The sequence below is a fragment of the Aquarana catesbeiana genome, linkage group LG03, assembly GCF_042186555.1.
Source record: "Aquarana catesbeiana isolate 2022-GZ linkage group LG03, ASM4218655v1, whole genome shotgun sequence".
Classification (NCBI taxonomy): Eukaryota; Metazoa; Chordata; class Amphibia; order Anura; family Ranidae; genus Aquarana; species Aquarana catesbeiana.
In genome coordinates this window covers 121,085,976-121,105,825 of record NC_133326.1, presented here as the reverse complement: position 1 = coordinate 121,105,825, position 19,850 = coordinate 121,085,976, and the positions used below count along the sequence as shown (strand labels likewise).

Sequence of the window (19,850 nt, the reverse complement as noted above, 5' to 3'; positions counted from 1 at the left end):
GGGAGTGGTCAAGGGGCGGAACTCTATCACTAGCATACTGCCATGTTGGCGTCAGGAAAATAAGTATTTGATACAATTTTCCATTATATTTCAGTTTTCCATTTCTTAGATGTGGTGGGTGCATTAGTTCCCTTTATTTTATTTCTGATTATAGTATACCTCTGCGCTTAGTGTAATTCTCATATTAAAATCAAAATTAAAGTGTTACTAAACCCAGGACCCTGTATTTACTATATCTGGTCTCCCACACTACACAGAACATGGAAATGTAATTATTTTAGTAAATATAAACTGCTAAATACCTTTTCTCATCAGAAGTTAGAGCAGGCTTGTGACTTCTATCAGTGTCTGGCCAAGTATTGGTTAAAGTTTGTGGGAAGAGTTTTCTGATTGTCCTATGTGACTGCAGGACCCCTGACCCTCTGTCTGGACAGTGCTGATTGGTCCTGTGCTGATCCCATGCACCCTCCCAAGAAATAAAAAACCTCTCTAGCAATACACACCAAACTGAGCATGTGCAGAGTGACTTCATAGACTCTGTGTCATCAGAAAATTATTAGGGGACAGTGGAAGGAGGGGAAGATCAGAGAAGCCAGGATCAAACAGCTTTTTTACACAATGCAGAGGACTAACCCCTTAGGTTCCACAGTGAGTATAACAAGCATACTTTACTGCATATACAGACTGATTTTACTGTTGTGGGTTTAGTAACTCTTTAAACTTAAACTCAGAGAAAACTGCACACGAAACAGTGTTTGAATGCAAAAACACCAAGACAGATAGTATACCCAAACTTAGATGGGCTATTCCTTTAAAGTGGAACTTTAGGCTAGTGAATTAAAATTGGCAGACAGGCAAGAGTGCACCACAGCACGTGCAAAAGTGCAAATCCAAATTCATAAATACAAAATTTATACAAGTGCAAAATAAACAACTGTGTTGAGTACAATAAAGCCAATAATTAAAACAAAAAAGAGTCGGTCCAGGAATTCAAAAAATCTGTAGCAATGTCCCGGGGGCCCCAGAGGCCTAATGGTGACCTCAAGGGTTAGGGAGAGCTGACATCCTGCCTTGTAAGTGGGTAACTAGGCATGGTGGGTGTGATGCAAGAAGAAATGATGTGCGTCAGTCACTTTTTTGTATGCGAACAAGAGATTTATTGTCTCTTAACATAACTGTGGGAGAGAGGATTAGGGCCAGGACACCCTTGAGTAGATGCAATGGTAATTGGCAGACTCTGAGACTTCTATAGGTAGACAGCTATACAGTGGAGGGCCTCCAGCTGGATAACACTTATAGGTGTTAGGTAGGACCACTGTCTCCTATGGCAACTACTCTTGCACCAATCACTAACGGTAATTCTACATAACTCTTGGTATCACAGAACAGTCCTTTACTTTGCTCACAGTATCACACTGTAGATCTTCACTCACTGAGCTCCCAGTCTCTCACTAGACTTCCAGATCCCAGTCGTCACTGGATCCCCTGAGCTCTATCACAGCTATCCCGCTGTATACTCCTCAAGCGTCACCCCCGCTATCCTGCTGGGTCCCTGGCTTGGCACTTGCTGATGCTTTCCCACTTCTTCACTGTCCCCAGCTGGTGAGAAGACTGCTCAGGTTCTTGCTTCAGCTTACTCACAGTAGTCTCCAGTAACAAGGTGGCTGGTCCCTTAGTGGCATCAGCTTCCCCTCTACCTCTGACCACAACTGGTTCCCTGTCCGGCTGAACCTAGCAGCCAGGTGTCCCCGGGATAGGCCTCAGGTTTCCGGCCTAGCAGCCCAGGGGGCCACATAACACACGTCCACCCAGACAGCCGTCCAGGTGGCACAGGACTCCGATCACCTGACTCCACCCAAATAAATAGGCTCTACCAGCAGGCCAAGGAAATAAAAGAAACCCCTGCCAGTTGGCTGAGACACCCCATCCATACATGATCTGACCTTGCTAAGCCCCTGTCAATCTAATGTCACCAGCCACAGTGCCACCTAGTGACAGAAGAGAAAAGGTGCAGCAATTCCAGAATTTAGGGAGGAATCAGTGGATCGTCTATCAATTAGCCAGGACAATTACTTCCTGGCAAACTAAATTTGTTAGCAACCCTGTCTAAACACCAGGGTGCTACACATCAATTTCATATTAAATGTCCATCAAAAACTGTGTCATACCAGAAAATTTCGGATCCACTGTGGACAGTTTATACCAACTTCAATCCCTCAGGGACTCCAGTCCTAAAGAGCATCAGAGGCTACGTCCCTCCTTATGTGGCAACCTTCTCAGTATGGTGACAGCTTGCTGCTCCACCAAACACAGCAACAGTCGCAAGCCACCTAGTATAAGAGAGAATAAAGCACACTATAGTGCATTACTAGGGATTAAAAGGCTGCTTTATTAAAATACATAACTCACAAGAACTCCAGTTAAGGTAGCAACAAGCAAAACGCATAACAATCGCACGCCACTCAGATCTGCAGCCGTGCATGATCATGTCATTGCCGAAGTTTCCATGCCTCCTTCCTTTATTTTAACCTGGTGATCTGGCCAGTTAGTTCAACTTCCTTTACCAGGCCAAGAGATCCAGCAAAAGTAGTAATTGGAGTGATGAGGCAAACCATTTAACACTGACAGGGTGCTTTCAGTTTTCATTTATGCAAAAAACGTTATCCTTAAAGGAGCAAAAAAACTGTTGCAGTAACTGCTTATAAAGTGTTAGTTGGTATTCCACTTTAACTTGTTAGGCAAGTCCATCTACAGTAAATCTGCTAGTGCATTAACACTACCCTATCCCCAAACTGACAATGCTGCTGTCCAAATGTGTCTCCTTGCTCCTCCATCCACGGTGGAGACACCCAAAGACAGGAACTGTGTTACTGGCTGGATCACTAGGTGAAAATAATAAAAAAAAGGCTAAAAGAAAGAAAAACGAATGCAACCATGACATTTAAGGATTCGCTGCAATATATTACATTTTTTTTTATATCTAGTACTGAAAGAGCAAATTTGATATTTTATATTATTGCCAGTATACAGTGATTGCAAGAATTCGATAATATACTGGGGGAGAAAGCAATTGGCAGTTATTTTATCTGTTTGCGGCAGAGACACAAGGTCATTGTAGCAACTGATGTATGTGTCATTGAGAAAAAAGGAACTTTAAATAGCAAGACCGTTGAACAGACTAAAGAAACAGACACAGTCACTTGCACAGTACAATGTTTAGTGAGAAGAGGGTATTACACAAAAGGTCAAAAGCCAAAAGCCCCGTATGTATATAAGCTTGCTGTAGAAACTAAGGCAATTTAACTTTTTTGCCAAATCCACTAATAATAATCCAGGTGCATTAAATGTATACAAAGTCTTATGGCCCATACACACAATCCGAATATCCTACGAAGACTGTCCGAGGAAGAATCGTACGATGTTCGGATCGCGTTGTGCACTACTTTCGAGAGCCGAGTACGACAGTTCATCTGATATTATTCGATTGGACAAGTACGAAAATTTTCCTCGTACGCTACCAGAACGTACGATTTTCGTTTAGTCAGTATATGAAAAAAGAAAACTAAAGCGCTGATGTGGATTCTCTATAAAATACCAAAACACCAAAAAGAAATGTGTAAGCTGTAACCAACCAATTAGTGCTATGACACCTGTTGCTATAAATCAATATAAAATATGTTGGTGCGCTTATCAAACTATCCCCATCTGTTGGAGTGGTGCTTATATATAAAATCCTAAACCATAAAAATACCCTGATATCATAATCAGTAAAGTGAAAAAATGCAAATAAATAATCAATCAATAAAGTGAATAAATGCAAATAAATGCATCAAAAAACATATACCCTGATATCACAATCAGTAAAGTGAATAGGTGCAAATAAATATATACATCAATAAAGTGAATAAATGCAAATAGATGCATCAAAAAACATATAAGGGAACACACATCCCTAAATATATGTAGATGAAAAAAAAAAAGCAATAAATAGTGTCTGTTTGTGTTAATCCAGCTGAGGTCTAAATGTCCAATCAATTGCCTTTGATGAACTTGCTTGTATTACAATTCTCATGCCGCGTACACACGGTCGGACTTTCCGGCATACTTGGTCCGGCGGACCAGAGTGTGCCGGACAATCCGCCCGTGTGTAGGCGCCGGCGGACTTTTCCGGCGGACTTTTTCCCAAAAGCCCGCCGGACCTAGATTTGAAAAAAGTTTTAAATCTTTCCGCCGGACTCAGTTTCGGGCGGAAAGTCCGCTCGTGTGTGTGCTGGTCCGACGGAAAGCCCGCTCGTGTGTATGCTGGTCCGACGGACCAGATACGACACGAGGGCAGGGTATTGCATCTCGCGCTCGCTGCAATAGGAAAAACAAATTTTCCTATTGCGGCGAGCGCGGGTCATACCAGGCCCTTAGGTCTGGTATGGATTATAAAGGGAACCCCCTACGCCGAAAAAACGGCGTGGGGTCCCCCCTAAAATCCATACCAGACCCCGATCCGAGCACGCAGCCTGGCCGGTCAGGAAAGGGGGTGGGGACGAGCGAGCGCCCCCCCCCCCTGAACCGTACCAGGCCGCATGCCCTCAACATGGGGGGTGGGTGCTTTGGGGGAGGGGGGCGCCCTGCAGGGCCCCCCACCCCAAAGCACCTTGTCCCCATGTTGATGAGGACAAGGGCCTCTTCCCGACAACCCTGGCCGTTGGTTGTCGGGGTCTGCGGGCGGGGGCTTATCGGAATCTGGGAGCCCCCTTTAATAAGGGGGCCCCCAGATCCCGGCCCCCCACCCTATGTGAATGAGTATGGGGTACATGGTACCCCTACCCATTTACCTAGGGAAAAAGTGTAATAAAACACACTACACAGGTTTTTAAAATATTTTATTAAACAGCTCCGGGGGGGGAGATCTTCCTCCGGCTTCGGGGGTCTTCTTCCGGCTTCGGGGGTCCCTGCGCTTCATCTTCTCCCGGCGTCCGGTTGGTTCTTCTCCCGGTGTTCCAGTTCTTCGGCCGGCTCCTCTGCTGTCTTCAGGTAGCTCTCTTGCCAGCAGAGGTCCGGACTCCTGGGCTTCTGGGCTTCTTCTCTTCTCCAGATGTTGACACGACGCTCTCTCCGGCTGGACTGCTCTCCGAGGGCTGCGTTGTGACTTATATAGGCGGAGACCCCGCCCCCTTTTGATGTCACAGTCCCTGGGCATGCTGGGACTGTGACGTTTTAGGGGGCGTGGTCACTGGGTGATGTTGACCACACCCCCTAAAACGTCACAGTCCCAGCATGCCCAGGGACTGTGACATCAAAAGGGGGCGGGGTCTCCGCCTATATAAGTCACAACGCAGCCCTCGGAGAGCAGTCCAGCCGGAGAGAGCGTCGTGTCAACATCTGGAGAAGAGAAGAGAAGAAGCCCAGAAGCCCAGGAGTCCGGACCTCTGCTGGCAAGAGAGCTACCTGAAGACAGCAGAGGAGCCAGCCGAAGAACTGGAACACCGGGAGAAGAACCAACCGGACGCCGGGAGAAGATGAAGCGCAGGGACCCCCGAAGCCGGAGGAAGATCTCCCCCCCCGGAGCTGTTTAATAAAATATTTTAAAAACCTGTGTAGTGTGTTTTATTACACTTTTTCCCTAGGTGAATGGGTAGGGGTACCATGTACCCCATACTCATTCACATAGGGTGGGGGGCCGGGATCTGGGGGCCCCCTTATTAAAGGGGGCTCCCAGATTCCAATAAGCCCCCGCCCGCAGACCCCGACAACCAACGGCCAGGGTTGTCGGGAAGAGGCCCTTGTCCTCATCAACATGGGGACAAGGTGCTTTGGGGTGGGGGGCCCCGCAGGGCGCCCCCCTCCCCCAAAGCACCCACCCCCCATGTTGAGGGCATGCGGCCTGGTACGGTTCAGGAGGGGGGGGGGGCGCTCGCTCGTCCCCACCCCCTTTCCTGACCGGCCAGGCTGCGTGCTCGGATCGGGGTCTGGTATGGATTGTAGGGGGGACCCCACGCCGTTTTTTCGGCGTAGGGGGTTCCCTTTTTAATCCATACCAGACCTAAGGGCCTGGTATGCCCCGCGACGGGGCTCGCAAGGTGTCAATCTCGCCGATAAAAGCGGCAAGATTGACATCCTTTTCTAGTCCCGTCGCACCTGAGTCACGTTCAAAATGAACGGACTTGTCCGTGTGTGGGCAAGTCCGTTCATTCTGAAAGTCCGCCGTAACTCCGGCGAAAGTCCGTCGGAAAGACGGGCGGACTTAGCCCGCCGGAAAGTCCGGTCGTGTGTGGGCAAGTCCGTCCGTTTTAAAGTCCGGCGCACCTGGCGGACAAAGTCAGAAAGTGTGCCGGACCAAGTAGGATAGAAAGTCCGACCGTGTGTACGCGGCATCACAGATCACAGTTGCATGATGAATTACATTTGCAAAGTGATGATTCACATAAAGATAAAAGAAAAACCATCATTGCGCAGTGTTTTTAAAAGCTACAAGACTGGGCAAACAATGTAATCCACTCACACATTTGCAGTAGCTGAATCGCTTTTGTTATAATGGTCAGACAGCTTCACCGCTCATACAGCTATCGCTGTGTTTGCCGAACACTATGCGAAGACGTCAATGACTCTTTCTCCCCACGCGTATCATCACATGTCACATGACTTTCTCAAGGTTCCCTCATGAGGAGGCACTAATATGCAGCACTGATGGGTACTGATAAACACTGATAGGTGGCAATATTGGGCACTGATAGGTGGCACCGATAGATGGCACTTATGGGCACTGATAGGTGGCACTGATTGCCGGAACTGATGGGCGGCACTGATGAGCAGACACTGATGGGCATCGAAAGGCAGCACTGATTGGCATCACTGATGGGCACTGATAGGCAGTACTGATTGGCATCACTGCTGGGCACTGACTGGAATCACAGATGGGCACTGTCTGGCATCACTGCTGGGCACTGTTGGGGCTGCACTGATAATCAAGGCACTGATTATCTGTACAGGTCTCCCCTGAGAGAAAATGCAGCTGATTGGCTCCCCTCTTTCCTCACACTCTGTCATTGTGAGGAGAGGAAAGCTGAAAACCGGCATTTCCTTGTTTACATGTAATCAGCTGTGATTGGACACAGCTGATCACATGGGTAAAGAACTGCGTCATCGGCTCTTTACCGAGATCAAGGATGTGCCATGTCCCGGGGACACAGCACGCCGCCGATTGTGTGCGGCAAAAGTGGGACGACTTCATATGATGTCATCCCAAAACAAGAGAGCGCCCCACCCACCAGACAAATGGTTAAGAGGTGGTTAAGAGAAGGATAGTCACCTGCCCAAGGATCCAACACCATCCTCACCCAGGCCAGTTCTTTACTGGTTTTCTATACACAAAATAAGCCCTGTATGTCTATAAGTTTGCCGTAGAAACTAAAGCCATTTGAACTTCTGTAGCAGCCATGAGCTTGTATCTGTTTTGTTCAGCCGCCTCATTGCTTTAATGTAAAAGTCATCCAGGTGGCTATATAGCCACCCAATCACTTTGTATGTAAGGGCCCATTGCACCACACGCTATAACAATAATTCTAGGTTCCTCATCTATGATTCAATCTAAACTGATAAGCTGTGAAGGCATTTTAAGCACTGACTATTTGGGGTAATGTAATTTTTTACCATTTTAAGGGGGGTAAAACAGTTTTGAAGCTTGGCATATTTGATATCTATTTACTCGATACTACATTATGTTTATTTTGTACAAAAAATGGATATTAAATTATGTTTGTGTGCAAAAATATAGATTTGATAAACGGTTGAGCAAATAATGTGCAACATTAAAAATTGCAACTACAACATATCAACTTTTCATTCTACAGGGTGTCTGCATTCAGAAAATATGTATTGTTCTTGGGGGGAGGGGGGGGGTTGTAATTTTATAGCCAAAAATGCTGATGTTAACATGTGTGCATAAAATGATAAAAAATTGCTCTGTTGGGGAACAGGTTAAGCAGTAGCTCATTGACCTCTCATCTAATGGAGGCTGCATAATTATGCGGCTTATGCAACTTGGCAGAACTAGCGTAGTGAGAACAATGTCTTTGTAGCCCTTTTTATTTTCCCCACTGACCACCACTGTAAGAAGTATTCTTTCCACTAGAACTGTGAGCATTCGTTCCACTAATCACCAATGTAAGAGTCTTTCCGCCTCTCATTGACCATAGATGTAATAAGGAACCATTAAAAAAAATGGCACCATAAAAAAAATAAAAAAATAAAAAATAAGGCACCACTCTAACTAACCATTATGCGAGGGGTCACTTCTCTACTGACCACCAGTCAAAGGATCCTTTTTCCACTGTCCACAATCTAAGGGGGCTCTTCATTTAACACCAGTCTAAGAGGCATTTCTCCAGTGACCACCAATGTAAGGGAGCCTGTCTGCATTTATTTCCTGGTCATTTTGTGATTATAACTGCAACGAGAATAAGGGATGGTAAACATGATCTACCTTGGATGCCAAATACTCTAGGTACTTAACATTCTTTATTCTTTTATTTATTATTATAGCCAGGGCTTTTTTTCTCAGAGAATAGGTGCAGGTACTCCCCTCTTCCAAGTCTCCCCATGTCTCCACCCCCTACCCACCTCAGAGCACTGTCCTTTTGTTCCACCCCCTACCCACCTCTCAATACCACCCCTTTTGGAGAAAACGGAACCAATTATCATTTTGTGGTGCTAAGTAATTTGTATGGAATTTGTTAAGGATAATATAAAAAGCAGTAAAATACATCCCCTGCCAGAAACAGTAGCCTCCCAAGCAACAATAGATCCCCCGGCAACGATAGACCACCAACAAAAGATCCCCCTGCAACAAAATACCCCCTAACAACAACAGATCCACCCCAGGAACAATAGACCCCCACCAGCAAAAATAGATCTCCCAACAGCCAGCATTAATAGACCCTCCAGCAGCCAGCAACAATAAACCCCTCCATCAAGATTAGATCCATCCCAGCAACAATTGACCCCCTAGCAACAATAGACCCCTCCCTCAACAATAAATCCCCCCAAGCAACAATAGATCCTCAAGCAGCCAGCATCAATGGACCCTCCAGCACATTCCAGCACCTCTTGCTATTAGATACAGTCAGTGCTGGAGGTGCCAGAACTGCTTTCCCCCACGTTCCAACAGAAAAAAGCCCTGATTACAACTACAACTTACTGATCTTGCTAATGCCCTATGGGCTGAAATATATTCTTGAGACATGAAAATGACCCCTAGGGCTCTTCTGGTGTAAAAAGATTGGGTAGGATTGGTTTTATCGTTGTCACTAGTTTCCAGTACTTTACGAAGTTACTGTGTGTGTGCAAGTTCAGGCTCAAAATGGATGCCTCATTTATTACCTTTTGTTTTGTACTGCTGTCCCTTGTAGAATCATACATAGATTCATATAAAGTCTGTACATATTTTTCTCTGTGCAGGTCAGTGGACACTGTAAGACAGTTCCTACTCTAGAATATGGCTTTTTGGTACAGGTGAGTTACCTGCGAGTTTCTTAGTCCATCTGTTTTGAATTTAACAACAATTATAAGATTTCTCAGCACTTTTAAAATCCTCTATTTTCCCAGAACCTTTTGTGTATTCGTGCCTACTCTTCCTCTGCGTCTCAGTTATTTCATTTTTATTTATTTATCAATCGTGGCATCTCCTTATTTTGTTTTCACATTTAGATAATGAAGTATGCAGAACAGCGCCTCCCCACTTTAAATGAGTATTGTGTAGTATGTGATGAGCAGCATGTCTTCCAGAATGCATCCATGCTCAAGGTAGGTCTTTGACCATGTTACTGTAATATTATGCAAATTCTCAGCATTGGCTATTGTTAATGACTGCACCTTCCTTTAATTCACTCTCCTCTCCATGACCACCATCTTGTCTCTTGCAGCCAGCAGTGTGTACTAGAGAGCTTTGTGTTTTCTCATTTTACACTCTGGGAGTGATGTCTGGGGCTGCTGAAGAAGTGGCTACAGGAGCTGAGGTAGTAGTGCTTCTTGAGTTGTTGCCTCCTATTAGCATGTGTTCAGGTCCTTGTGCAGCCCTGTGCTAAACAGTGATTTTGGTTTTACTTGCAGGTTGTAGGTCTGCTGGTTGCCATGTGTCGAGCGGCCTTGGAGTCACCACGGAAAAGTATAATATTTGAGCCATACCCTTCAGTAGTGGACCCTAATGACCCTAAAACACTGGCCTTTAACCCTAAGGTGACCTAGAAGTTTTTTTTTTTTATATAAATGATGACCCATACAGCTGGCCTTTATATATAGCATTGAAACATTTGCATGCATACCAAAAATAAGGTATGTGATTGGCTGTTGCAGGCTTTCCAGTGACCAATCACTATTCAATAATAAATCTGCCAGAAGACTTTATTCCAGCACTATGGAATAATTTCCAGAAGTAATATGTAGCTAATGTAGAAAAATAGTATTCTTCAACTGGCAGCATAAGGGTTATTAGTAAATAGTAATTAGTAAAAATATATAAACTAGAATCAGAATTCATAGTACTTTTAACCCGTGGAGCTCTGGAAGATTTACCCCCCTTCAAAACCAGGCAATTTTTTGTGATACGGCATTGTGTTACTTTACCTGACAATTGAGCAGTAATTTTTTCCCCACAAATAGAGCTTTCTTTTGTTGGTATTTAATCACCACTGCGGCGTTTTTTTTTTTCTCTATAAACAAAAAAAGAACGACAATTTTAAAAAGAAAAACAATATAAAAAAATCAAATTTCTTCATAAATTTCTCCTCTGCAATCAGCAGGTGCCGACGGGCATCCATTGGTCGGCATTTGCTGATTGGCTTCTGCTGTGACTAATCACAGCAGAAGTGGCACACCGATGTGTCCCCCCCCCCCACCCAGAAAAGCAGAATCACGTATATATATATATATATATATATATATATATATATGTGATTCTGTACAGCGTGGCTGCCCTGTAGCAGTGAATCTGCTATAGGGCGGTTCGCAAGTGGTTAAAGGAAGATATCCACTGTGATATTTTTGCCTATTAGTAAAATTGCATGACACTGTTTCAGCACTACGTTTTCACATATTTCGTAATCAACAAAGACAATACGTTAATATAATCCTTAGATAAACTGTGCAAATTTGAAAAGGCTTCCTTCCAACTTTTTGCCATCCTAACTTGATATATTCCATGATCTACAAATAATTTTTGGTTATTTTTCACAATTTCTTTAGGCTACTTTTCAATAGCATCACTTCTTTATAATTAGGCCCTAAAATGTTCTCATAGTCATGCCATCAATCAGAATTAAAACTAAAATAATCAATGCTGTCAAAGTTTAGAGATATGATGGATGAATTCTGTACTGTAACTCTGCATAGTTTGCCAATATAAAGGAATGATCAATCAACTTTAGGACAAAAGACAATGATACATAAAACCAATCATGTTTTAAAGAAAATTTTGTAAAAATGGATTGGACGTATTTCACAAGCTGGTTCCTCTTGGGGGTGGATGTAAAATGTTATCTTTAGTGACCTCAAATGTACACTCAGCACATGGAACACACAGTCACAGAAGTTTACTTCCAAAGCCGAGCTCAGAAATGTTGACCTTTCACTCTGCAAGTGCTTGAGCAGTACTACGGTTCTTGGCATGTAGCTAAAATGAGCCACAAAATGTCAGCACGGTATTAACCAGAGTTACCCATGTCAAAGAGTTTGACCTAGTGAATCTTGATACGTCCTTGAGAGTTAAAACTTAAGGTGACCTTACCATACCAAGCAGGCAAAATGTATTAATGTTGTCCTCTAACTTTGGTACACTTTTCTTGCCCTAAATGTCATTTTAAACATTTCACGGTTTGGGGTTTACCAAAAAGGCAGATATATTTGTTTTGGATTCCAAAAGTCATGCTGAATTGTTTGTGACGTGGTCACATAATGCCACCAAGTGCAGGGGAATTTCTATAGAATAAAACTTGTCTGCTAAAGATATTTTGCAAAAAAAAATATTTAAATCACTTAAAATGTTTGCATAGAAATATTTATAAAGTATACTGCAAATAAATGAATATACAGCAGGTACATATTTATTGAATCAGCCACTGTCAGTGCTGTGGAACAAAGGCTGTGTTATAAAGGAAAACATGATATTATATATATATATATATATATATATATATATATATATATATATATATATATATATATATATATATTTTATATATATATATATTTTATATATATATATATATATATATATATATATATATATATATATATATATACACACACACACACACACACACACACACACACAAAGGATACACACTGAATTATCTTGTTCTTATGTTTTTTACTTCAGAAGAAGAACTATGAACGTCTCCAAAAAGCCTTAGACAGTGTCATGTCCATCCGAGAGATGACCCAGGTAAACTTAAGAGTGGTATGTATGCCTGTTTGAAGGCTTAAAGTATAACTAAAGGCAAAACATTTTTTTAAGTTTTGCATAGAGTGGAGAGGGATTAGAATGCTTGTCAGTTTTTACTGCTGTCTCTGCCCCATTAGCTAAATTCACCCACTCTATTTGCCCTGCTTACCATTATCATTGAAAGTGAAAGTAAAAGAAAATCCCAAATTTTGGGTTGTCCCCAGAAAAGTAATAGGAGGGGAAATCTTACAATGAGAACACTAGTTCTAGTGATCTGGCGGTCCCTAAGGAATTCACTTGATTTGCAGAGATTTCATCTCACTTCTTGTTTGGCTATGGGACAGGAGGTTAAGGGAAATCTCCGTAATCGGACATGGATGGTAAAAAAAAAAGTGACAGGGGTTATAACCCTCCCTTGCTTTATCCAAAATGAAAAAAAGAAGTTTTGCTTATAGTTCTGCTTTAAGCAATAACATGCTAATAATGATATACTGTCTTCTAGGGGTCATACTTGGAAATCAAAAAACAAATGGACCGCCTTGACCCATTGGCGCACCCATTATTGCAATGGTACTGCATATATAAATATTCTGTTACAAATATTTAAAACTGTATCACAAAAGAATCTACCAGATTGAAATTTACTCACAGGAAACCCAAGATTTACTGGCACAGCAAAGTTTTTACTTCCAAAAGTTACAAAATGACAGTTTTAAGTACAAATTTCCATATTTATAGTAAGTAACTAGCTCAGGAACAGGACTCAGAAGGTCTATAAATTAGAATGGGTAGGCATACACACACTTAAAGCTGAATTTCACATTGACACTTCACCAACACGACATGTCTCCTTCTGAGTCACAGTGACAGTCTCTCTCTACGTCAGGTCTCCCCTTTAGTTCACTTCAGTCCAAACAGCACTAACAGTCCCGCTCCCAGCTTGCCTTGCTCCCGTCCTGCAGACCAGCACATGAGGCTCCAGCCTCTCCGCTTAGCTCCCTTGCATCACGACACCACACAACATGCTCAGGCACCTCCTCCGCCAGACCTGCCCCCCACTGGCACCATCCAAACACACTGTAGAAGGCATTCAGATGGTCTCGGCCAGTTCCAGACTGGAACGGCGCATGTGCAGTTCCGAGCCAAGTGTCACACAGCCATATTTTTAACTGCCAACCTTTTCCAATCACTGGCATTTACTGGCAGGAGAAACGTGCCAATTTTTTACTGGCTGCTAGTAAAAATACTGACAATTGGCAACACTTCTTATAATACATTTTTTTTATATACAGTATCTCACGAAAGTGAGTACAACCCTCACGTTTTTGAAAAATATTTTATTATATCTTTTCATGTGACAACATTGAAGAAATGGCATTTTGCTACAATGTAAAGTAGTGATTGTACAGCTTGTATAGCAGTGTAAATTTGCTGTCCCCTCAAAATAACTCAACACACAGCCAATTATATCTAAACCGCTGGCGACAAAAGTGAGTACATCCCTAAATGAAAATGTCCAAATTGGGCCCAAAGTGTCAATATTTTGTGTGGCCACCATTATTTTACAGTGCTGCCTTAACCCACTTTGGCATTCACCAGAGCTTCACAGGTTGCCACTGGAGTCCTCTTCCACTCCTCCAACATGACATTACAGAGCTGATGGATGTTAGAGACCTTGCACTCCTCCACCTTCCATTTGAGGATGCCCCACAGATGCTCAATAGGGTTTAGATCTGGAGACATGCTTGGCCAGTCCATCACCTTCTTTAGCAAGGCAGTGGTTGTCTTTGAGGTGTGCTTGGGGTTGTTATGTTGGAATACTGCCTTGCGGCCCAGTCTCTGAAGGGAGGGGATCATGCTCTGCTTCAGTATGTCACTGTACATGTTGACATTCATGGTTCCCTCAATGAACTGTAGCACTCCAGTGCCGGCAGCACTCATGCAGCCCCAGAACATGACACTTCCACCACCATGCTTGACTGTTGGCAAGACACACTTTGTGCTCCTCACTTGGTTGCCGCCACACATGCTTGACACCATCTGAACCAAATAAGTTTATCTTGGTCTCATCAGACCACAGGACATGGTTCCGGTAATCCCTGTCCTTAGTCTGCTTGTCTTCAGCAAACTGTTTGCAGGTTTTCTTGTGCATCATCTTTAGAAGAGGCTTCCTTCTGGGACGACAGCCATGCAGACCAATTTGATGCAGTGTGCAGCCTATGGTCTGAGCACTGTCAGGCTGACCCCCCCCCTTCAACCTCTGCAGCAATGCTGGTAGCACTCATATGTCTATTTCCCAAAGACAACCTCTGTATATGATGCTGAGCATGTGAACTCAACTTCTTTGGTCAACCTTGGTGAGGCCTGTTCTGAGTGGAACCTGTCCTGTTAAACTGTTATATGGTATTGGCCACTGTGCTGCAGCTCAGTTTCAGGGTCTTAGCAATCTTCTTATAGCCTAAGCCATCTTTATGTAGAGCAACAATTATTTTTCTTTATCGTACATCACAAGACACAGAGCCATAGTAGTTACTGTGTGGGTTATATAGGACACCTTTAGGTGATGGACACTGGCACACCCTAAGACAGGAAGTTCACTCCCTATATAATATATATATGTAGAGCAACGATTATTTTTTTCAGATCCTCAGAGAGTTCTTTTCATGAGGTGCCATGTTGAACTTCCAATGACCAGTATGAGAGAGTGAGAGCGATAACACCAAATTTAACACACCTGCTTCCCATTCACACCTGAGACCTTGTAACACTAATGCCCCGTACACATGAGCGGAATTTCCGTCGGAAAAATCTTGAATGGTTTTTCCGCTCAAGCTTGGCTTGCATACACACGGTCACACAAAAGTTCTCTGAACTTTCGACCGTCAAGCACGCGGTGACGTACAACACTACAACGAGCCAAGAAAATTAAGTTCAATGCTTCTGAGCATGCGTCGAATTGTTTCCGAGCATACATGTTTTTTTTGCGCGTCGGAATTGCATACAGACGATCGCATTTTCAGATAGGAACTTTTTCCAACCGAAAAATAGAGAACCTGCCCTCAATCTTTTGCTGGCTGGAATTCTGCCAGCAAAAGTCCGATGGAGCATACACACGGTCGCATTTTCCGACCAAAAGCTCTCATCGGAGTTTTGCTGGCGGCTTTTCCGATCATGTGTACGGGGCATAACAAATGAGATGACACCGGGGAGGGAAAATGGCTAATTGGGCCCAATTTGGACATTTTCACTTAGGGGTGTACTCACTTTTGTTGCCAGCGGTTTAGACATTAATGGCTGTGTGTTGAGTTATTTTGAAGGGATGGCAAATTTACACTGTTATACAAGCTGTACAATCACTACTTTACATTGTAGCAAAGTGTAATTTCTTCAGTGTTGTCACATGAAAAGATGTAATAAAATATTTACAAAAATGTGAGGGGTGTACTCACTTTTGTAAAATACTGTATATTACATAAAACACAGCCAGTCATCCTAATGCTAGAGGCATATTTCCATAAGATCAGGCATTCTATTGGACATAAATGCTATTAGACAGACAGAAAAATAGAGAGACAGAGAGCTATTGGGATAAGTACTTTTGACTAAATTATTCTACCTATATTGCCACATAAATTTATCTTTCTTATTGCAGGATCATTTCCAGTAACAGATCCCATATTGTAAAGCTGCCTCTAAGCAGGGTGAGTGTTTCACCATATTAATTGTGCTTAACCAAAAGTATACAAGATGTTGCAAGTAAATTTATAATATAAAGGAGATAACATAGGTAGGCCCCTTTCACATCACAAGCCCGCTTGGATCCGCCTGTCCATTTTTCAGGCGCATCTGAGCGGGCCATCCATTGATTCCTAAGGGGAGATGGATGTCAGCGGAGATGTGTCCGCTGACACCCATCTACCATACGATCCGCTAAAATCAGACGTATGGCGATACGTTCGCCATCCATCTTGGTGGATCGGATGAGATCTGACTAAAACGGACATCCTGTCGGTTTTCGCCGACCTCTCTATAGGAATCAGCGATGCTCTGACAGGCCTCTCCCCGCTCAGTGAGATGAGACGGACCTGTCATCCGCCGGCTCAGCGGAGATCAACGGAGCGATCTCCTGCTGAGCTGGCGGACTCCTTAAGTTGTATATACATGCTAAACTTCCATTTTGTGCCAAGAGGGTAGAATGGCAATAGGATCTGTGAAAAGGTGAATTTATACACAGGTAGATGCATTCATAGAGAGACCAGATTTTCTATCCTTCCCATATAATAGAGATCTAAGTGAAAATAAGTCAGCTTAGTCCTTAGTCCTTCTTATGATTGTTTTGAGATATATCAGAATCCAGGTCTCCAGAGTTTAAAGAAGATGATTGTGGTTTATGTGACAAATCAGGACATAGTTGTAAGCTACAATATTGGGTAATGGAGAAGAGTGGAGTTATGGAGAGTAACAAATGAAAATTGGAAAGTAGATATTAATATAATCTGTACATTTTTTATAGTGAACAATATGTGTGTATATATCTGTCAGTCGTATCTGACTTGGTCTTGTTGACCAATGCCCTGGGCACCATGTCTCATACACGTGAAAGCCTTTTTCCAAAGAATTTTCTTGGCAACACTCTCCAAATGCTCAGCTTGGGACTGGCATGCAGAATGTGATACATATCGGTATAGCTAATTTGTACACACATGCAAAAGCCAATTTGGACAGGAGCCAACTAACCTACCAGCTTGTCTTTGGAGTATGGGAGAAAACCCACGTGAACACCAGGAGAGCATACAAACTCAACGCAAATAGTGTCCTTGCCAAAATTTTAACCAAGGACCCCAGTATTGTAAATGCAAACTCCTAAGGCACTATGTACTTAAACTATACATATATAAAGTGAAGTCTACAGTAAAATGTTTATTTAACGAAAATGCCTACTAATGCATAAAGATGATAAAAGCATTTGATTATTTTTGAAATGATGCAGTGTTTAACATCATATGCTGCATAGATTTTCCTCTCTCGCTTTTCTCTCCTTTTTTCACCTTCTCTATTTTGTTTCATTTCTCATCAATTATTACATTTCTTTTTTTATTTCTTTAAACCATCCCCATGTGCAAAATTACAATGCAATTTTTATCTTTGTGTTCCTATCCCGTATGTATCTGCCTTACCCTTTTATATTTTTTCTTCATTTTTTATAATTGGATGATCTTGATTTTCTTTCTTGCTATTGTTGCTGTTTTTTTGCTCTTTTCTTTGCTAACATTTATTACAAACACCCTCTTTTTACACCTGTGTATCTTATCTTCTTCCCCTCATATCCATTTTCTCTGCCTCAATCCCGTGATAGCAGCTGAAGTTCATGCACACCTCTCATCAGTTTTTGCTGCTCAGTAGCCCCCCAGCCAAGGAGGCCCGATTCCGAACTGCCAAGAAACTCTACGGAAGCACATTCGCCTTTCAGTGAGAGAAAAATTGGGGCATGTGGTGGGGGCAAGAATGGTTGGATTGGAAGGGGATGAGGGCTGAAATTGTTAGATATGTGTCACACAAAGAGATTATGAGTGTGTGTAGCACATTGGGATGAGAAGGAAGAACACAAGTAAATTTGGTGGATACCAGACATGATAGCTCCAGTGAAGTATGAAAAGTAGAGTGGGTGCAATGAATTGTATTATTACAAAGAAAGATTGCTAGCAAAGAAAAAGTGAGTGACTGAACAGCTTAGTTCTATGGAAAGGAACACCAATGAGTCTGAAAAAAAAAGGTTTCTTTTAGCTTTAAAACACATCAAAACAGACATGTAGATGGCAAAAAATAACTATTAAAAGTTAGAGTGATATAGACAAAATAAACCAGAAGGTCTGCCAGTAAAAAACTGTTAGGGTAAACAGTGCATTTTTCAAGCAGAGTGCATTCATATGCAAAAAATGTCACCACAAATTCAGAACCAAAAAGTTTATTTTTCATTAAGACCCCTTTCACACCAAGGGCGTATTGCAGGCGCAATAGCGTTAAAAATAGCGCCTGCAATCCGCCCTCAAACAGCTGCTCCATTGTCTGCAGTGTGAAAGCCTGAGGGCTTTCACACCGGAGCGCTGCGCTGGCAGGTGAAGTCCTGCCAGCAGCTTCTTTTGAGCGGTGAACGAGCGGTGTGTTTAACGCTCCTCCACCGCTGCTCCCCATTGAAATCAGTGGGGCAGCGCTGGAATACTGCCGGCAAAACGCCGCTATTGCGGAGCATGGCGGGCGGTTTTAACCCTTTCTCGGCCACTAGCGGGGGGTAAAAGCGCCCCGCTAGCGGCCGAAATACGCAGCTAATCCGACGGTAAAACGCCGCTAAAAATAGCGGCGTTTTACCGCTGACACTGCGGGCGGCCCGGTGTGAAAGGGCTCTTAAAGCTGGGTTAAACCCCAAACCAAAAATGTAATATATTAAAGCTTACCAATCATTAGATGTGGTGGCTGCATTAGCTTTCTATCTTTTTATACTTTTTTTCCTTCTGTTTTAACCTTGATATCTGACCAGTAACACAACACGCAGGGGGGGTACCTTTGGACAGCAGCATTGTTAATCTAGGGGGAGGGGAGTCGTAGATGCACTAACAGTTTTAGATACACTAACATATTGAAGCTGAACTCTAGCTAACAGTTTCTAAACAGTTACAGCATGCAATTTAGTTTTTTTGGGGATAAAGGTTTTACATAAATAAATAAAAGCTAATCATTGAAAGCACACCTGTCAGTGCTAAACAGTTTGTCTCAACTCTGTAGCTGCTACATTTGCAAAACAGCTTGTTCTTTTGAAAAACAACAGACTTTCTAACCTGATCACCAGGTGAAAATAAATAAAAGAAAACTAATGCAGCCATCACATCTAAAAAATAGTAAGCTGCAAAATAATAAATGTTTGCTTTTGGTGCTTAATACCGCTTTAAGGATAGTAGGAGGGGTTATGCAAATTGTTGCTTTATACCCTTATGTCCAGCAGATCGAAAACAGCCAGCTAAATGGAGAATGTTTTATTCAACTTTCATACAGCTTCACACTGCATTCATCTCCATATTACTGACTTTCTGTTATAACCCAGTGCTTTTAGATGCACAGTTCACAACTAGGACATCATATAATGTCATTATTTGCATGGGCCTGCCCACTGCCATTAAATTAAAAAGAAAGATACATTTAGGATGGAAGTGATCACATGTACCTTTTAAAGGATAAGTTAACCTTTTGGAATGCTACATATTCCAGCAGCTGCAGCCATTAGCCCTCTCCCCCCTCCCCAGTGATAGCAGGCAAGCATCTTCTCCAGGTGCCCGCTGTCAATCTTTGAACCGAATGTGGCCATGCGGGGCTCCGCCTGTCAAGTACCTGATTGGAGGCTGAAAAGACGAGGTTGGCCTCTCTTGTA

General features: G+C 42.9%; 1 protein-coding gene across 5 annotated transcripts in view; it reads left to right on the top strand.

The window, feature by feature from the left end:
- PARP6 (poly(ADP-ribose) polymerase family member 6) overlaps positions 1-19,850 on the top strand; it is a 143,050-nt gene that overhangs the window by 83,331 nt on the left and 39,869 nt on the right. For 2 of the 5 annotated variants that reach the window (XM_073619101.1, XM_073619099.1), the window contains exons 10-17: positions 9,451-9,504; positions 9,700-9,795; positions 9,915-10,007; positions 10,102-10,227; positions 12,365-12,445; positions 12,933-13,000; positions 16,083-16,131; positions 17,787-17,899. In XM_073619101.1, the coding sequence (XP_073475202.1) occupies positions 9,451-9,504; positions 9,700-9,795; positions 9,915-10,007; positions 10,102-10,227; positions 12,365-12,445; positions 12,933-13,000; positions 16,083-16,131; positions 17,787-17,899 (680 nt within the window). The remainder of the gene's footprint in view (positions 1-9,450; positions 9,505-9,699; positions 9,796-9,914; positions 10,008-10,101; positions 10,228-12,364; positions 12,446-12,932; positions 13,001-16,082; positions 16,132-17,786; positions 17,900-19,850) is intronic. The other 3 variants (XM_073619103.1, XM_073619102.1, XM_073619104.1) reach the window with 3 other exon arrangements.